The 16126-nt window shown below is 49.8% G+C and overlaps 2 protein-coding genes and 1 pseudogene across 3 annotated transcripts; 2 read left to right on the forward strand and 1 right to left on the reverse strand.

The window, feature by feature from the left end:
* The first annotated feature begins 5334 nt into the window (after positions 1–5334).
* Positions 5335–7586, forward strand: LOC119272390 (protein NRT1/ PTR FAMILY 5.10-like). Its single transcript, XM_037553890.1, has 4 exons — positions 5335–5454; positions 5548–5765; positions 5884–6374; positions 6480–7586. Exons 1-4 carry the CDS (start codon positions 5352–5354, stop codon positions 7303–7305), a joined length of 1638 nt encoding a protein of 545 aa, XP_037409787.1. The 5' UTR covers positions 5335–5351; the 3' UTR covers positions 7306–7586.
* Positions 7587–9933: 2347 nt separating this feature from the next.
* LOC119269754 lies at positions 9934–12277 on the forward strand (annotated as a pseudogene).
* Positions 12278–12291: 14 nt separating this feature from the next.
* On the reverse strand, positions 12292–16120 carry LOC119269755 (3-phosphoinositide-dependent protein kinase 1-like). 2 transcript variants are annotated; one of them, XM_037551670.1, is made up of 11 exons: positions 15786–16120; positions 15446–15626; positions 15260–15312; positions 15080–15181; positions 14887–14992; positions 14719–14797; positions 13826–13991; positions 13430–13564; positions 13193–13356; positions 12821–13043; positions 12292–12737 (listed from the first exon to the last, which is right to left on the reverse strand). In XM_037551670.1, exons 1-11 carry the CDS (start codon positions 16005–16007, stop codon positions 12645–12647), a joined length of 1524 nt encoding a protein of 507 aa, XP_037407567.1. In that variant the 5' UTR covers positions 16008–16120; the 3' UTR covers positions 12292–12644. The 2 variants fall into 2 exon arrangements, with proteins under 2 accessions (XP_037407567.1, XP_037407568.1); XM_037551671.1 differs by lacking the exon at positions 12292–12737 and having other exon boundaries at positions 12901–13153; positions 13246–13356.
* Between the last annotated feature and the right edge of the window lie 6 nt (positions 16121–16126).

Here is a 16126-nt window from a genome sequence, read left to right on the forward strand (position 1 = left end):
TTATTCTAGTACGAACTCTAGGGCTGTTTGTGACACTTATAGGAATAGCCCAACGGATTGATTGGAAAGAATAACTTTGAGGTGGTTTCGTACCCTACCATAATCTCTTCGTTCGTTCTCCGCTATTAGTGACTTTGGAGTGACTCTTTGTTGCATGTTGAGGGATAGTTATGTGATCCAATTATGTTATTATTGTTGAGAGGACTTGCACTAGTGAAAGTTGAACCCTAGGCCTTGTTTACTATCATTGCAATACCGTTTACGCTCACTTTTATCATTAGTTACCTTGCTGTTTTTATATTTTCAGATTACAAAAACCATTATCTACTATCCATATACCACTTGTTTCACCATCTATTCGCCGAACTAGTGCACCTATACAATTTACCATTATATTGGGTGTGTTGGGGACACAAGAGACACTTTGTTATTTGGTTGCAGGGTTGCTTGAGAGAGACCATCTTCATCCTACGCCTCCTACAGATTGATAAACCTTAGGTCATCCACTTGAGGGAAATTTGCTACTGTCCTACAAACCTCTGCACTTGGAGGCCCAACAACGTCTACAAGAAGAAGGTTGTGTAGTAGACATCACCATGCCAGCACCGACATACAATGCCGGCTTCAGAAAATACCACGGTTCATGCTGGCGCACTCGCCAGCCGGCCGGCCCACATGCCAGCACACAATAAATGATGGGACTTGGAGTTCGACCACGCCATCGCGGCTCCTGTGGTCATGCCGGCACACCTGCCGGCATACAAAAAGATGGCCCTCGACGCCATAGACGGCGGACAGCATTTCCTCGAACAGGTTGCGGGCGTCCGGGAGACCGCCGGTCGGCGTCTGTCGCGCGCGTTTCCTCCTGCCGCCGGACGACGAGCCACCGACCACCGGGGTGGCGTTAAGGTCAATGGGCGCGAGCGTGGAAGGTGCGACCACGCTCACGTCGGGTGAGCGCTCCCCGGAGAGGTGGGAGGCCTGCGGGTAGACGTGGAAGCCGGGGACCGGGTTGCAAGCCGATGCGCGGGGTGAGTCGGGCATCACCATCCGAGGAAACACCGACGAGCCGGTGCTGGCCGCGGCGACAGCGGCTTGGACGAGGTTGTGCTGGCTAGGGTTTACCCCAAGCATGTAAAGCGCCTCCCTCATTGCAGCAGCGACGCGGGCGTTGGTGAATTCGTGCTGCGCGGCGGCCTCATCCTCGCGTCCGCGGCGTGCCTCCGGCCCTTCCTCTTGGCCGACTCCCTTGCCCGCTGTTCGTGCGTCAGCGCCTTCTTCGGCTTGGTCGCCGCGGCGGTTTTGCGCGCCGCACGAGGCTTGCCTTTCCCAGAGGGGGCGACGACGCCGGACGAGGCGAGGGAGGCGAGGCCGGCGGCAGCGTCGAGGTCGAGGTCGATGGCGTCCTCCATAGTTGGTTGGGGGGCGGGGGCGCGCACTGGCGGGAGCGTTTTTGGGGAAAATGAGGGAAAATGGTCGCAAATCCGGCTCAAAAATGAGCCTGGAATGGGTCGCCCGCGGACAAAAAACGGACGCGCGTCCGTTTGGGTCGGCGCGTTGGGCCGCCACTTTTGTCCGCGCCGACCCAAACGGGCGAGGGCGAACGAAATGGGTCGCCCCGTTGGAGTTGCTCTAAGGGTGTTTTGTTCCAAGCTAATGTATGTTGAGAAATTCAATTGTTGAATGTTTTTTTTGGATTTTCGGCTGGTACTGGAGAGCTTTCATCATCCAAATCAATGTTCACAAAGGTGACCTGGAGTTGTCTTGCTCCATATTAATTTTATCCTACTTAAAATTCAAAAAAGATTATCCTAGTTCAGCCCAGCGAGTCAGGGAACGGCGAGCCACACAAAGTCAGCCAAAAGGTAATAAAACTAATTAATTAATTACACTAAATATAGGAGGTTGTAAGAATATAGCTGGAAAAAAATGTTTGTTGTTTCTAGTTTTTCATCACTACAAGGCTCCTTGGGTTAGAGATAACTTTAGATGATAACATTGCTTGATAGTATGAGGTTTGAGTCGAAGTTAATCAATTATTTCATTTATGTGCTAGAAAGGCTTTTATCATTCCTCTAGTCTAGTAACGTATTTTATCACTAAAGGTTCCTTGTATGCTTTTTCAATGGGCAACTATCCAAATTTGATATAGCCAATGTTTTCAATAGACGCCTTCCACTTGTTTTAAATAGTTGAGACGAAGCAAAAAAAATTAAAAAGGAGGATTACCTCCGGTATCTGCATCAAGCGATGCACAACCATTTATTGAGCCAAAGCAATGCCGGAGATTATGTAACTACTTTGATGGAAAAATCAATGAATCCACATACTGAAGGTAGACATTCAGTTTAAAATTGATTGTGTCTCTGAACTTAAAGCGATTTTGATTAGCATATGATCCTCCGCCATGTCCTTTTGTTCAAATGTACTAATCTTGATCCAAGAGAGGCGAATCACAGGGAAAAGAGGAGTTCATACTCAACTGCACTATTGGTATCAAACCAATTTCTGCTCTCTTTCGAGGAAGATAGGGAACAACATGGCTGATCTGCTCAAGTTGCTGAAAGTTTTATATCAGTCGCTTGACGTTCGATAGCCTAATAGTTCTTTTTAATAACGGCCATACCAACTTATTTTCAGCATTGCCGTCATCTTCCTCTATTAAACAACTCCTCTTGAAGTAACACAGTCATCTTGCAGGAATCTCCATGGCACGGGACGAACAACTTGAATGCATTCCAAACAATCTCGCTGCTTTATGTCTGCATTGTCTTATAAAGGCGTTATGAACGGATTATGATATATTGAGCCTGATTTAATGTTACCCTTTCAAATCCGGCCACTCCATATATGCACCGACTTGTAGTACCATTTACATTCAAACTACAAGGCATGACGTTGTAGTAATTTAAAAAAATCATGGCAACTATTTAAAAATATCAAAGCACTAAACTTTTTATTTTCATTTCTTCCATATACATCTTATCTTCGGTGTTTTATGCTTCAAATGTTCATAATTTTCTAAACCATTTATTGAATAAATAGACAGCACGACAACGCGCGTCATCATGATCTAATCGTGTTGAGACGTGGTTCTTTTTCTTGAATTGCCCGAATGCTTTTTGTCCGCTTCCCGTCCGTTGTCGCTTTGTTTCTATACCATATCTCCTTTTTTTAATGTATTTAGTATTTGTTTTCCCATCCATACCGCACCTGTCCCGCTTTGGATTTATAAAAAAAATATGTAATATAAGAGTATCTACATCCGGACGCCTCAAACCCGTCTCATACGTTTGGGCGGGCTGCTTGGTCACTGACCGGTCACAATTTTTCTAAACAGGCCTCAAACATCCGAGATGACCGGCACCCCTCATATCCAACCCAAATATGGGGCACTCGAAGGAAACACCGGTCCAGAGGAAACCCGGCGGTCCGAAACTCGTTTCCTCCGGACCAGTGTCGCCGCGTGGTCCTACCATCCATATTTTCCTCCGTCTGTCCGCCGTCGCCGCCACTTTCCACTCCTCCCGCCCGCCTAGTAGCCATGCCCCCACGTCGCCGGGTCAGGAGCGAGCCATTTCTAAGGCCGGAGCGCCGGCTCGAACTCCTTGAGCAGATCTGGACAAGGCGCGAAGCCCAGGTCGCCGCGGGGCTACCTCCAGATGCAATGGATCTGGAGAAGGAGTTGGAGGAGGAGGAGGAGGTGGAGGACGACGTCGAGGAGGAGGAGGATGCGGGGGACGCTGGCGACGCGGATCTGCATGCGGAGCAGCAGACCATCCTCGATTCCCTCCGCTCGGAGTCGGCTGCGGAGGCTAGACACCGTCGGCGGCAGGAGATGAAGGCCATAGAGGAGGCGGAGATGCTCGCCTACATGGATGAGGTCGAGTAGGAGGAGGATGAGCCGGAGCCCTCCTTCCCGCCCGTCCAGCTGGCGTCCCGCGCCATCGTCGTGGACATCTCTGACGACGAAGATTAGCTAGGGTAGTACGTAGAATTTCTTTTGCATGCTTTGTATAAATCCAGGGGTCGAAATATGAGAGACTCAGATGCAGAGTGGCTAATTTGACGCGTGGCCGGTCACTCTCCGCGGATGTGCCCGATCACGTCCGCGGGCGTTTAAAGGGCTGGATTTGCAAAGTCCAGTTGTAGATGCTCTAAGAGCATCTTCAAGAGAGACACTAAAAGTAGCCCGCGCTGGAAAAAACGTCAATTTAGCGCGCGGAGCATCTCCAACAGACGCTGCAAAAACCAGCACGGTGTAAAATCCATCCAGCACGCTGGGAATTTCTGCATCGCACGCGGGATATTTGATGCGCGGCGTACAGCGCGCTGGACAATTTAAAGCGCGAAGACGAACTGCTCCGCTTCCTCTGCTCGTCCCGCCTCGAGCTCGCCGCTGCAGGGGCTGCAGCGCGCCGCCGCCGGCCGCGGCCACTCCTATGCGTTCTCGTCTCTGCTCGTCCTAGCACGGGACGGAGCCGACGCTGCCCTTCTACTCGCCGCCTCGAGTTCGCTGGCCGGGAGCGCGTGCCGGCCGGGAGCCGCCGTTGCCCTTCTGCTAGCTTGCTCCAACGATTAAGGGAAGCTAGCTAGCTAGCATTTGTGATTCACAACAAGCTAGCTCGCGTGCGGTGCCCGACGGAAGATGATTTGCAAGATCAGCAAGCTAGCTTGCTCCAACCACTGGGGACCCAATTGTGTTTTTATTTTGATTAGATGGATTTATTTGTAAATGTTTAGGGACCTGTTTGTTGTAGATATATGTGTGGTGCTTTATTTTTTAGTGCGTCTGCTGGACTGTTGCGCGTTGTCCGTTACGCGCTATATTTTTGTGCCTATGCTGGACTGAATCGGCCACGGCGTGCTAAAATTACTAAAATGACGCTGTAAAATTATTTTAGCGCGCTGTTTTTTTGGGCTTCTGTTGGAGATGCTATAATACGGTATGAGTATTATCTGTCCAAAATCCGATGTCACCCTTCAGTTTTATAGCATTCTGGTTGGTAACCTGTCAAGCGCCCTGTCCTTGGTTCAGACTCCCCGCTCATATTGTATCTGGACTTTGCAAAAGCACAAACAACACTAGAACAAAGTCGTGCAACCACAAGCCGGGAAACATATACAATCTCAAGAGAAGAGATTCGGCAGGGAGCAGAACAATTAACAAAGAAATGAGCAGTTGGCACATCGCACCATCGGAAAGTTTGAAACACATGCAAAAAACCACAGCCATCTCTCTCCAGCCTTCGTCACACTCAACCAAAAATTTGTTATTACGACACCAGTCAGGGAAACAAAGCTGGGATAAAGCTACACTTTCACTGGCAGAGCAGCTGGGCGGAACGAGGATGGCATTGGCAGGAGCGGAGGTGGTGGCCGCCGTCGACCACCGCGGCCGCCCGGTGTCGCGGCGCTCCTCCGGTCGGTGGCCGGCCGCGCTCTTCGTCGTCGGTACGCCACGGAGCAAACTGCAGCCCCCTCCTCGTTTGCAGAGAGGTTTTGCGCGCATGCCTACGCGTTGATGACGGTCGGAATTGAACGCAGGGGTGGAGGTCGCGGAGCGGTTCGCGTTCGCCGGCATCTCCAGCAACCTCATCACCTACCTGACAGGCCCGCTCGGGCAGTCGACGGGGTCGGCTGCGGCCGCCGTCAACGTGTGGGCGGGCGTGGCCATGCTGCTGCCGCTGCTCGGCGCCGCCGTGGCCGACTCCTGGCTCGGCCGGTACCGCACCATCGTCTACGCCTCCGGCCTCTACATCCTGGTACGTACGTCTAGCCGCGCCGGCACTAGCTTCTTCCTACCGAACAATTTCACAAGAATTTGCTTCCCCAGTCCTTCCATAGAAGAGAGTTCATTGCTTTTTTTCTGATTGTTCCCAGGGACTGGCCATGCTCACCGTCTCGTCGGCGCCACCAGCGGCATGCGCGGGCACGCCGGACTCAGCCGAGTGCTCGGCAGGCCCGTCCGCTATCCAAGTGGTCTTCTTCTACCTCTCCCTCTACCTCGTCGCAATCGCCTACGGCGGCCAGAAGCCCTGCGTGCAGGCGTTCAGCGCGGACCAGTTCGACGAGAGTGACCCCGAGGAGCTCGCGTCCAGGGGCTCCTTCTTCAACTGGTGGTGCTTCGCCACAAGCGGCGGCAACACCATCACCATCTCGGCCTTGAACTACGTCCAGGAGAGCGTAAGCTGGCAGTTCGGATTCGGCATCCCGTGCGCCGCCATGGCGCTCGCTCTCTCCGTCTTCTTGCTCGGAACCAGCACCTACCGCTTCTACCCACCGGAGAGGAACGGCGGCCTGCTCGCGCATCTCGGCGAACTGCTCGTCTCGAGGGCTAAATCCTGGCGCTCGTCATGGTGTTCCAATTCCAAGTAATCAACCTTTTTCTTTCTATCCATCAGAAGTTCAGAACACTTCAGTTGAGCGAATTCATCTGAGAAACTGAATGTTCACTCGCTCGTTTGGCATCCACGCAGATTACCCGATGATGACTCACTGCCATTGCTTGCCGATGCTCCATCGGCATCCAAGGATAACGCCAAAGATTTCCCTCACGAAGCCACGTCGCTGCTCAAGCTGTTCCCGATATGGTCGACCTGCCTGATCTACGCCGTCGTCCTGTCGCAGTGGTCGACGCTGTTCACCAAGCAGGCGAGCACGCTGGACAGGAGGATCGGCAGCCTGCTCGTACCGGCCGCCGCCATGCAAAACCTGAGCCACGCCGCAGTGCTCATCTTCCTCCCGATCTACGACCGGATCCTCGTCCCGCTCGCTAGAAAACGCACAGGGAACCCTCGTGGCATCACCGTCCTGCAGAGGATCGGCGTCGGGCTGGCGATCTCGATCGCCGCCATGATCGTCGCCGCGCTGGTGGAGACCAAGAGGCTCAGGATCGCAGCCGACCACGGCCTGCTGGACGAGCCTCAAGTTCCCATCCCCATGAGCCTGCTGTGGGTGGTTCCTCAGTTCCTCCTGGCCGGGCTGTCCGGCGTGTTCGCGTTCGTCGGCCTGCAGGAGTTCTTCTACGACCAGGTGCCGGACTCCCTCCGCAGCCTGGGCATCGCTCTGTGCATGAGCATCGCCGGGGCTGGCTGCTTCATCAGCAGCTTCCTCGTGTACGCCATTGACAGGGTGACCAGCAGCAATGGGGGGAGCTGGTTCTCAAACAACCTCAACAGGGGGCACCTCGACTACTTCTTCTGGCTCCTGGCCGCGCTCAGTGCCTTGGGCTTCTCTGCTTACCTGCACTTTGCAAGGGTTTATGTCGGCAAGAAAAGGAACAGTTCAGCTTCAGTACAGTGATGCGATGGTATCTACAGAGCCTTCAGCGCAATTTTCATGGACAATCATGGCAGGTAGGGAAGGAAGCTTGCCACGGGAAATTAGCAAAATGATATTTCGCGTCGCTTCCAGATTCAAAGCTACACGGACGAGGATGGCGTGACCATAGAACAGCCCCGCATTTACAATGGTTTTCAAAAGAAATGGCCACGCTGACTTGATGTAAATATGTGGAAAATATGTGAACATAATGTACCAGTACGAAGTTCAGATAATTTTTGAAAATTCTGATTTCTTGTGCACATGTTCATGTTAGTGTCGAAAGCGTGCCTGATAATTTTTTTCATGCAAACCTAGTTATGCAGTTATGCTTCACCAATAGGATAAACAAAGTCCAATCTCTCTACTATTAAACCCAGTTATGCGGTCTGCGGGGGCCCCCTGAACCACCTTAGTCCAATTCCACCGTCACTAAATCATGTAAATCCCGAAACCATTCGTCATACCTCAGGAAGAATTTTATCGCCGTCGCTAGTCTCTATTTCGCGAAGATCCAATCTGGAGGCCCGTTATGGAGCTCTGTCGGAGGGGGAATCCATTGCAGGAGTCTTCTTAAAAAATGTTCACGGATTTTGTTTTTTTTTATGAATTGAAAAAAATGAGTTTGAAAAAACACAGAGAATTTGAGAAAGGTTCATCTATGTTGAAGAGAAAGTTCATTAAGTTGGGGGAAAAATCATTGAATTTGAAAAGGAATCATCAATTTTGGAAAAAAAGTCAAAAAATGAAAACAGATCATCATATTGGAAAAAGTGCACCAATTTTTTTAAAAAAGTTCTTTGATTCCAAAAACTTTCACAAAGACTGAAAAAAGATCATCAATTTAAAAAAAATCCGTGCAATTTGAAAAAAGAAAGAATGAAGAAAATAAAAAACAGAAAACATTGAAATCCCAGTTGGAAACGCGAAAAAATGAACAGAAAAACAAATGGGCCGCCCGCTAACTGGACTTAGTGTCTCGGGGGGTGGGGGGTGGGGTGGGTGGGGGGGGGGGCGCTCGCCCCCTTGGCTCCGCACCTGGGCCCCATGGTCGAGCGTCAGCAGCACGTGAGTCCGTGTGTACTCGAGTAATGCTACACATACAAACGAGTTACAAGGTTTTACAAAGAGAGTTAATTTGATTGGTCAATAGGTGGGGAGGCGGCCCACCCTCCCTGAAAATCAGGGAGAGGGCAAGTTTGTGATTGGTTAGTAGATAAAAAAAATCTTAGTCAGTGTGTAATTGCGTGTAATTCTTTGTATGTTTAGCATTATTATTGTGTACCCCTACAAAAACATGAGGTTGTGTGTTGCCGTGGTTGCCGACAACGAGAAATTGGAGCTCGTACACAACACATCTCACACGTCTCTTTGTTAGTAGCACGAATCAGGTAATGAGTTCTCGCACAATTTATTTTGCCTATTAATTTCTCATTTCCACTCATTGACTGGTAGAGCCCGCATACGTAGAGAGAAGTGAGATGACTTGGTTGCATTTTTTTTTTTTGCAATCTAATCCGAGAGCTTTATTCAACAAAGGTACTCCTAGCATCATCCGCCAAAAGGCTGGTGAGTAGGAAGGATGGTCTCGAACCAGTCCAACTGTCGGTGACCACCGGTGTGCTTGCATGTTTAGCACAAAGGTGGGCAGGTACATTGGCTGATATGTTTACATGTTGAACAAGGAAAGAAGAAAAAGAGAAAGCTAGCTCTCCAATTTCTAAAAGTAAAGAAGCCATAACAAAAAGACTGTTATGACGAGTGTTCTAGAGATTAACTATCTTCAGGCAGTCTGTTTCCATGATCACATGTGAGAAACCGCGCAGGTTAGCAAAGATAACTCCATCACGCAAAGCCATGGTCTCTCCGATGAACGGATTCGATAACCCCAGATAGGGTTTACTCCAAGCTTCCAACAAAGCTGAGCTGGCCACGTAGGCAGTTTGGCCGATCAAAGTAGACAATACCGAGCACGGTAAGACAGTGATCGTATAATCACCAGTACTCGTATATAGTGACCGTATTCTTAAGGACAACGAGTAAAGTAAGCTATCGACACAAGTACAGTGATCACCAATGCATTTTACTCTTCCAAATCCCCAGAATGCCTGTTGTATCCAGAGTTCTAAACTTAGCATAGCACATGAATACTTTTTTTTTGCGGAAAAGGAAATGTTTTAAAGTGTCAAAAGATTATGGCAAATATTTGACATGTACATGTATAGATATGATCTAGGCAACTAGAAATAAGCCAATACGTCGATTTGAATTTACTCATTTCACAAGTTTGTATTTTTGTGTGCAGCTCACATGGTAAGGCATTTTCTAATGAAGGTTGACAGACATGCGGTCTACTCCATGTATACGTACATGTGGGAAATTTTCAGAGTTTTGCTTGACACTTCAGAATAGGAATCTCGATGGAGTTCTGTCGGTGCAAAGTCGTTGTCTCCACGAAATGGAAAACCAAATGACAAGACTCGCTCGCATCGAAACTGAGAAGCAAGTCGTAGTTTACAACCCCCGTCACCGCAACCACGATTTTGTTTCTCGCCCAACATGCTAATAGATAAACAGAAAATGGTGGCGAAAACTAAGACCTGACGACGACCAGCTCCACCACATGTAGATGCCGAGTTGCACATGGCGCTTCAGGCCATGGCAGCATTGGAGAGCATCTCAGCTCCTGCTGCATTGACCTTTTACTACTGTTATCGGTAGTCTAGTTTAGTTGCCCTTGGCCTCGGCGTCGGGCTCCAAACGGAGGAGGACGAGCATCGGCAGCGGAGAAGAAGACGTGATGGCATCGGCGGGAGCGGAGCCGGTGGCCGCCGTTGACCACCGCGGCCGCCCGGTCTCGCGGTGCTCTTCCGGCCGGTGGCCAGCCGCGCTCTTCGTCATCGGTACGTACGATACGACACGAGGCAAATCGCAAACGTGCAGGAGCTGGTGAGCTGGTGACGGTCGAAACTGAATTCGCGGCAACGCAGGGGTGGAGGTCGCGGAGCAGTTCGCCTTCGCCGGCATCTCCGGGAACCTCATCACCTACCTGACCGGCCCGCTCGGGCAGCCGACGGCGGCCGCCGCCGCGGCCGTCAACGCGTGGTCAGGCGTGGCCATGATGCTGCCGCTGCTCGGCGCCGCCCTGGCCGACTCCTGCATCGGCCGGTACCGCACCATCCTCTACGCCTCCCTCCTCTACATCCTGGTAGGCGAATTTCGCAGAGGAACAAAACCCCGTATTCCCAAGAAACCAGTTGGACTTCTCCCTTGAACTGTGTGCTTTCCAGGGGCTAGCCATGCTGACCATCTCGTCGTCGGTGCACGGCGGCGAGGGCACGCCACACGTGGCATCCTCGGCGACGGCGAGCCCGTCCGCGGCCCAGGTGGCCTTCTTCTACGTCTCGCTCTACCTCGTCGCCTTCGCCTACGGCGGGCAGAAGCCGTGCGTGCAGGCGTTCAGCGCCGAGCAGTTCGACGAGAACGACCCCGAGGAGCTCGCCGCCAGGGGCTCCTTCTTCAACTGGTTCTTCTTCGTCACGGACGGCAGCGTCACCGTCACCGTCCCGGCCCTGAACTACGTCCAGGACAGCGTTAGCTGGCAGCTCGGGTTCGGGATCCCGGGCGTCGCCATGGCGCTCGCCCTCGCTGTCTTCTTGCTCGGAACCAAGACCTACCGCTTCTACCCTCCGGCGAGGAATGGCGGCCTGCTTGCGCGGCTCGGCGAACCGCTTGTCGCCACGGTTCGATCCTGGCATTCATCATGGCGCTCCTCCAAGTAATCAAACTCTTGATTTCTCAGCTTCGATTCAGTCCATTCTTCTGAAACTGAACCTTGCTCGATCACTTGGTCCATTGGCACGCAGATTATCCGACGACTCACGGCCATTGCTCGATAGCTCGTCATTGCCACCCAAGGGGAGCACCGGCAATGCAGGTTCCCCTCATGAAGCGGCATCGCTGCTCAGATTGTTCCCGATATGGTCGGCATGCCTGATCTACGCCGTCGTCTACGCACAGTGGCCTACTTTCTTCACCAAGCAGGCGAGCACGCTCGACAGGAGAGTAGGCAGCCTGGTGGTGCCAGCCGCCGCCATGCAGAACCTGAGCCATGTCGCGGTCATGATCTTCCTGCCGATCTACGACCGGATCCTCGTCCCGCTGGCTAGAAAGCACACGGGGAACCCTCATGGCATCACAATGCTGCAGAGGATCGGCGCCGGGCTGGCGATTTCGATCGTCGCGATGATCGTCGCCGCGCTGGTGGAGATGAAGAGGCTCGGGATAGCAGCAGATCATGGCATCCTGGATGAGCCTGATGCCGTTGTTCCTATGAGCTTGCTGTGGGTGGTTCCCCAGTTCCTCCTGGCAGGCTTGACCAGCGTGTTTGCGTATGTTGGCCTGCTGGAGTTCTTCTACGACCAGGTGCCGGACTCCCTCCGGAGCCTGGGCGTAGCTCTGTGCATCAGTAGCTTCCTTGTGTACGCCATTGACAGGGTGACCAGCAGCAATGGGGGGAGCTGGTTCTCCAACAACCTCAACAGGGGCCATCTTGATTCTGGCTTCTGGCTGCCCTCGGTGCCTTGGCCTTCTCTGCTTACCTGCACTTTGCAAAGGCTTATGTCGAAAAGAAAAAAGATTATTCAGTTTTGGTACAATGATGTAGAGAATGTTCAGTGTAACAATCATGACAAGTATCAAAGGAAGTTTGCTAGTACTACTGAAAATTAGCAGAAATGATTTGTTGGCATATATATGGAGGAGGAATGTTAAATTGCCTGTTTTCGATCTCCATTGTTACCCAGATGATGGTAGCAGATCAGCTCTGCATCATGGAAATGGCCAAACACATAATGTAGTAGTACAAGTGTACAGCACGAGATATGGACACACTACTCAGTACTCACAACCTCCGCAAAGCATAACAACGGCACAAAAACCATTTCACGGTGTTTAAGCACTAAAACAGAGGACGCAAGAGAATATAATTAAGCTATGGCAACATTGTTAAGGTGATTCGATGATACAAATACAACAATACAAATCGATCATCTCATGGATTTCTTTTGTTAACTGTTCCGGAGGGCCAACATTTCAATCACTCTGATGCTATCTGCTGCAGCAACTAACAAACAAACAAAACTGTTTAGGGAGGTAGGCGGGGGACATCGATCAACATGCCACAAGTGATTTCCTTCCCAGGCACGTGAGGAGAGCAGGAGCGAGAAACCCCCATGTGTTCCTCCAAGTGAAAAACATGACTAAGGTGTGCTCAGAGTGCTTAACATCACCCGTTTTGGTATCTTGATTTCAATTGAAAATCAGTTCTTTTGGCAGTGCTGGAGGTCTTCAATTGCATTCTTCCATTGCCAGGCACGCTGTTTTGCATCCTCAAATACAAACACCTTTTTTGGCTGTAAGAGAACTCAGTTAGGCGTAACAAAATAGAACAGCTACTAGGATAATACTAAGGAGCAGTAGCAGCAAAGAGGAATACCGTGGAGATCCTAAAATGCGAGGAGTTGGCTACTTGTACATTGAGTTCACTTGGATCATCAGACCAACTAATATTCCCCTTGGTCACCATCTTCGCAGGGTCAACACAGATCAACTGAGGTTTGTTGGTGAGGATCAGCTGGACCTTCTTATTTGATAGCTTATTAATCTTCTTCAGCTTAGATATCAACACTACAGATTCACCTGGCTCCAGGAAATCCTGCCTGCCACATTGTTAAAGCAATATGCACTGACATGAATCACCTCTCACTTGTGGAAAAATTGTGAGCATGTAGTCGACCGTTTCCCCCCGTTTTCATTTTTCTTTTCTCTCCTGTAAGTATAATAAAATGTTGTGATAGTCTGTATTTACCATCTAGAGTCGAAGGAGTCGATGGAAGCTAATTTAGATACATGGGACCGTACTTCAGAAGATGACGCAGCACCATTATTCCCAACAGGGACATTTTGGTTGGCATGTGCACTTCCCATGTGTGACAACCAATCTGAATCTTGATTATCCTCATCCTCATTTGCCTGAATAGGGAGATCATCAGAATGATAAAGAGTAGAGTTAAGTGATTACACTGACATATGTAAGATAGCATACATTTGCCTCCACAGTGGGCTTTGGTGCACGCGTCTTCCTTATATTTTTCCAGTCAATACCTCTGAAGAAAGGATGCTTCTTCAAGGAAGCATAACCATCAGGTCCTGCACCTGGTCGTTTGGTTGGATCAACATCCTGCAGAATGAAGAGTTTAAGCAGGCCCTACTCGTTGGAAATTTGACTCAGAGATCTAAGGATGCAGCTTCTCTTTTGGCTGGAGTGGGGACTATGCAATTTCATTATGTATTTAGAATATTACTGTATCTGATAAACCATGAAATGATCAGAACTAGGACAAGAGTTGTTTTTATGCTGGTAGCATTTTTTTAAGAACCATATATAACTTATGACCAAAAACAAAAAAAAATGCAAGAAGTAATCTGTATAATTGTATACCAGCAACTTGTCAATGAGATCTCTTGCTTCATCCGAAAAGAACTCAGGAAATCTGAGATCCCTTGCAATAATTCGCTGGAAAATCAACCACTCACTGGCATCCTTAAATGGCGAAGAGCCGGAAAGCATTTGAAACAACGTGCACCCCAATGCCCACAAGTCATTTCTGCCAAGAAAACATAGAAACCCATCAGAAAAACGTGTATAAATCACTGCTTGTAACACCACAAAAAAAAAACACAGTTCTTTAGAAGCTTAACATCTTCGCAACTGGCAGCAAACTAGGGTTAGAGATACATCATGGAAGGTGGTTTTTCGTTGATGCAATGAACTTAAGTTATTCTTTCGTAACAGCTAAATAATGCATCAAGAATCTAATGTCTTCAGTTAAGAAAAGAAGAATCTAATGTCTTCAAAAATAGAATACAACACTTACCATCTTATGCATACTCAGAAAAGGTGACTTTCTGATACAAATGTTGAACTGACAAGACATAGTACACAATACTATGCTGATGGGACAGACAGATACCAGAAATGCATTTCAGCTAGCACAATTTGTACCGACTGTTATTTTGTGTACCATCATCTTGAAGTCTTTGATGTTATAACATGAATTTTTCAACTTCTGCTAGTAACCTAAAGTCCAGAAGCATGACAACACTGATAGCTAGGGAAGTCGTCTACAAGATATGTTTTCTAGCAAGATAAGCTTTCGGACGTAGCCAATAAATGCACAGTGCTGGTGCTTAATAATGCGATTGAATACATCACTCAGAGTCAAAACATAAAATCACATCAAAGAATGCAGTACTGTAAATATCACAAAAGTAGAATTGTACCAAGAAAGCAAGGATTGTCAAGGGCATCAACAGATGAAGTTATTCACTTACCCAAAAGTTGCTGGGGCAGAGTTCAGGACCTCTGGTGGTACATATGCAGCTGTTCCAACAAATGTGCAGGCCCTCTCATCTGCACGGTAAGTGTAAGGAAAGCAGAACATTAAGAGCTTTACATCACCAAACACTAAGAGAATCCAGCTCTGCGTATGTTTATCTTACTAGTTGAATTTGGGAGGACTTTGATTGGAGTGTCCACAGTAGGCTTCACGCTACCAAAATCAGCAATCTTGATGTGTCCATCAGAAGTAAGGAGTAAATTTTCTGGCTGGGAGATCAAACAATGTGAGTAAGTCATTGTTGCTGATGGCATTAACTCAAAGACAAACATGAATCTCATGTACAATGAACAAACCTTCACATCCCGATGAATTAGGCCTACACTATGCAAATACTCCAGAATGTCAACAATTTCAGCGGCATAAAACCGTGCCTCGTCCTCAGACAGGCGGCCTTTCTGCAAGCAAAACCCAAGAATAAGAAGCAAGTATAGAAGAGGAACTAGCCACATTGTGAGCAGGTTGATGATACTAACCCGTACGATTTGGTCGAACAACTCCCCGCCTTCGCACGACTCCAGTGCCATGTCTGGACAGACAAAGAAATGCCGTGTTCAGCCAATGTAAGCATCCAAAATGCAACTAGGACTTCAGTAAAATAAAAGTGCCCAGTTGCTAATTAACTACTGTAATTCAAAGAAAGAAAGAGAGGCAGTGCTGACAGAGGGAGTATGTGTCCTGGAAGGTGAAGAAGAGCCTGATGACGCCCGGGTGATCGAGCTGGTCGAGCACGATGCGCTCCATCTTGACGTAGGAGATCTTGTTCTCCTTGGTGATGAACTTCTTGTCCATGATCTTGAGCGCGTAGACGTTGCCCGTGTCCTTCTTCCTGGCCCTGACCACCTGACGCAAAAACAAAGCGGCCTCAGCAACGGCAATTCCCACGATCCCGTTCCCCACGCGGCCACCAAGCCATGGGGTAAAAACAAGGAGGGAACCGTCCGTCCACTGGTTAATTAAACAACGACGACGCCAACACGATGGTGTGCCACCACTAACTACCTTGGAGTAGGAGCCGACGCCGTAGATCTTGCCGAGCTCGAAGTCGGCGGCGGTGAACTGCTCCTGCGGCGCGCGGAAGGCGATCCCGCCCCCGCCCGCAGTAGGGGAGGCCGCCGTGGGGGAGGCTGAGGCGGAAGCGGAGGCTGAGGAGGGGTTGGAGGGCGCGAGGCGCAGCCTGGCGGCGAAGTCCCTCTCCATGTCGTCGTCGCCGCCGACCGCCATTTGGCCGGAGCGATCAGGCGGGGCGGTATCTATAGGGGGAAGGGGCTGGGGGTGGCGCGGCGCGGCCTCCGATGGCGGAGGCGGTCAACGGGTGGAACCATCGGATTCGGCTTGGGAGG

Source organism: Triticum dicoccoides, chromosome 3A (assembly GCF_002162155.2).
Source record: "Triticum dicoccoides isolate Atlit2015 ecotype Zavitan chromosome 3A, WEW_v2.0, whole genome shotgun sequence".
Lineage (NCBI taxonomy): Eukaryota > Viridiplantae > Streptophyta > Magnoliopsida > Poales > Poaceae > Triticum > Triticum dicoccoides.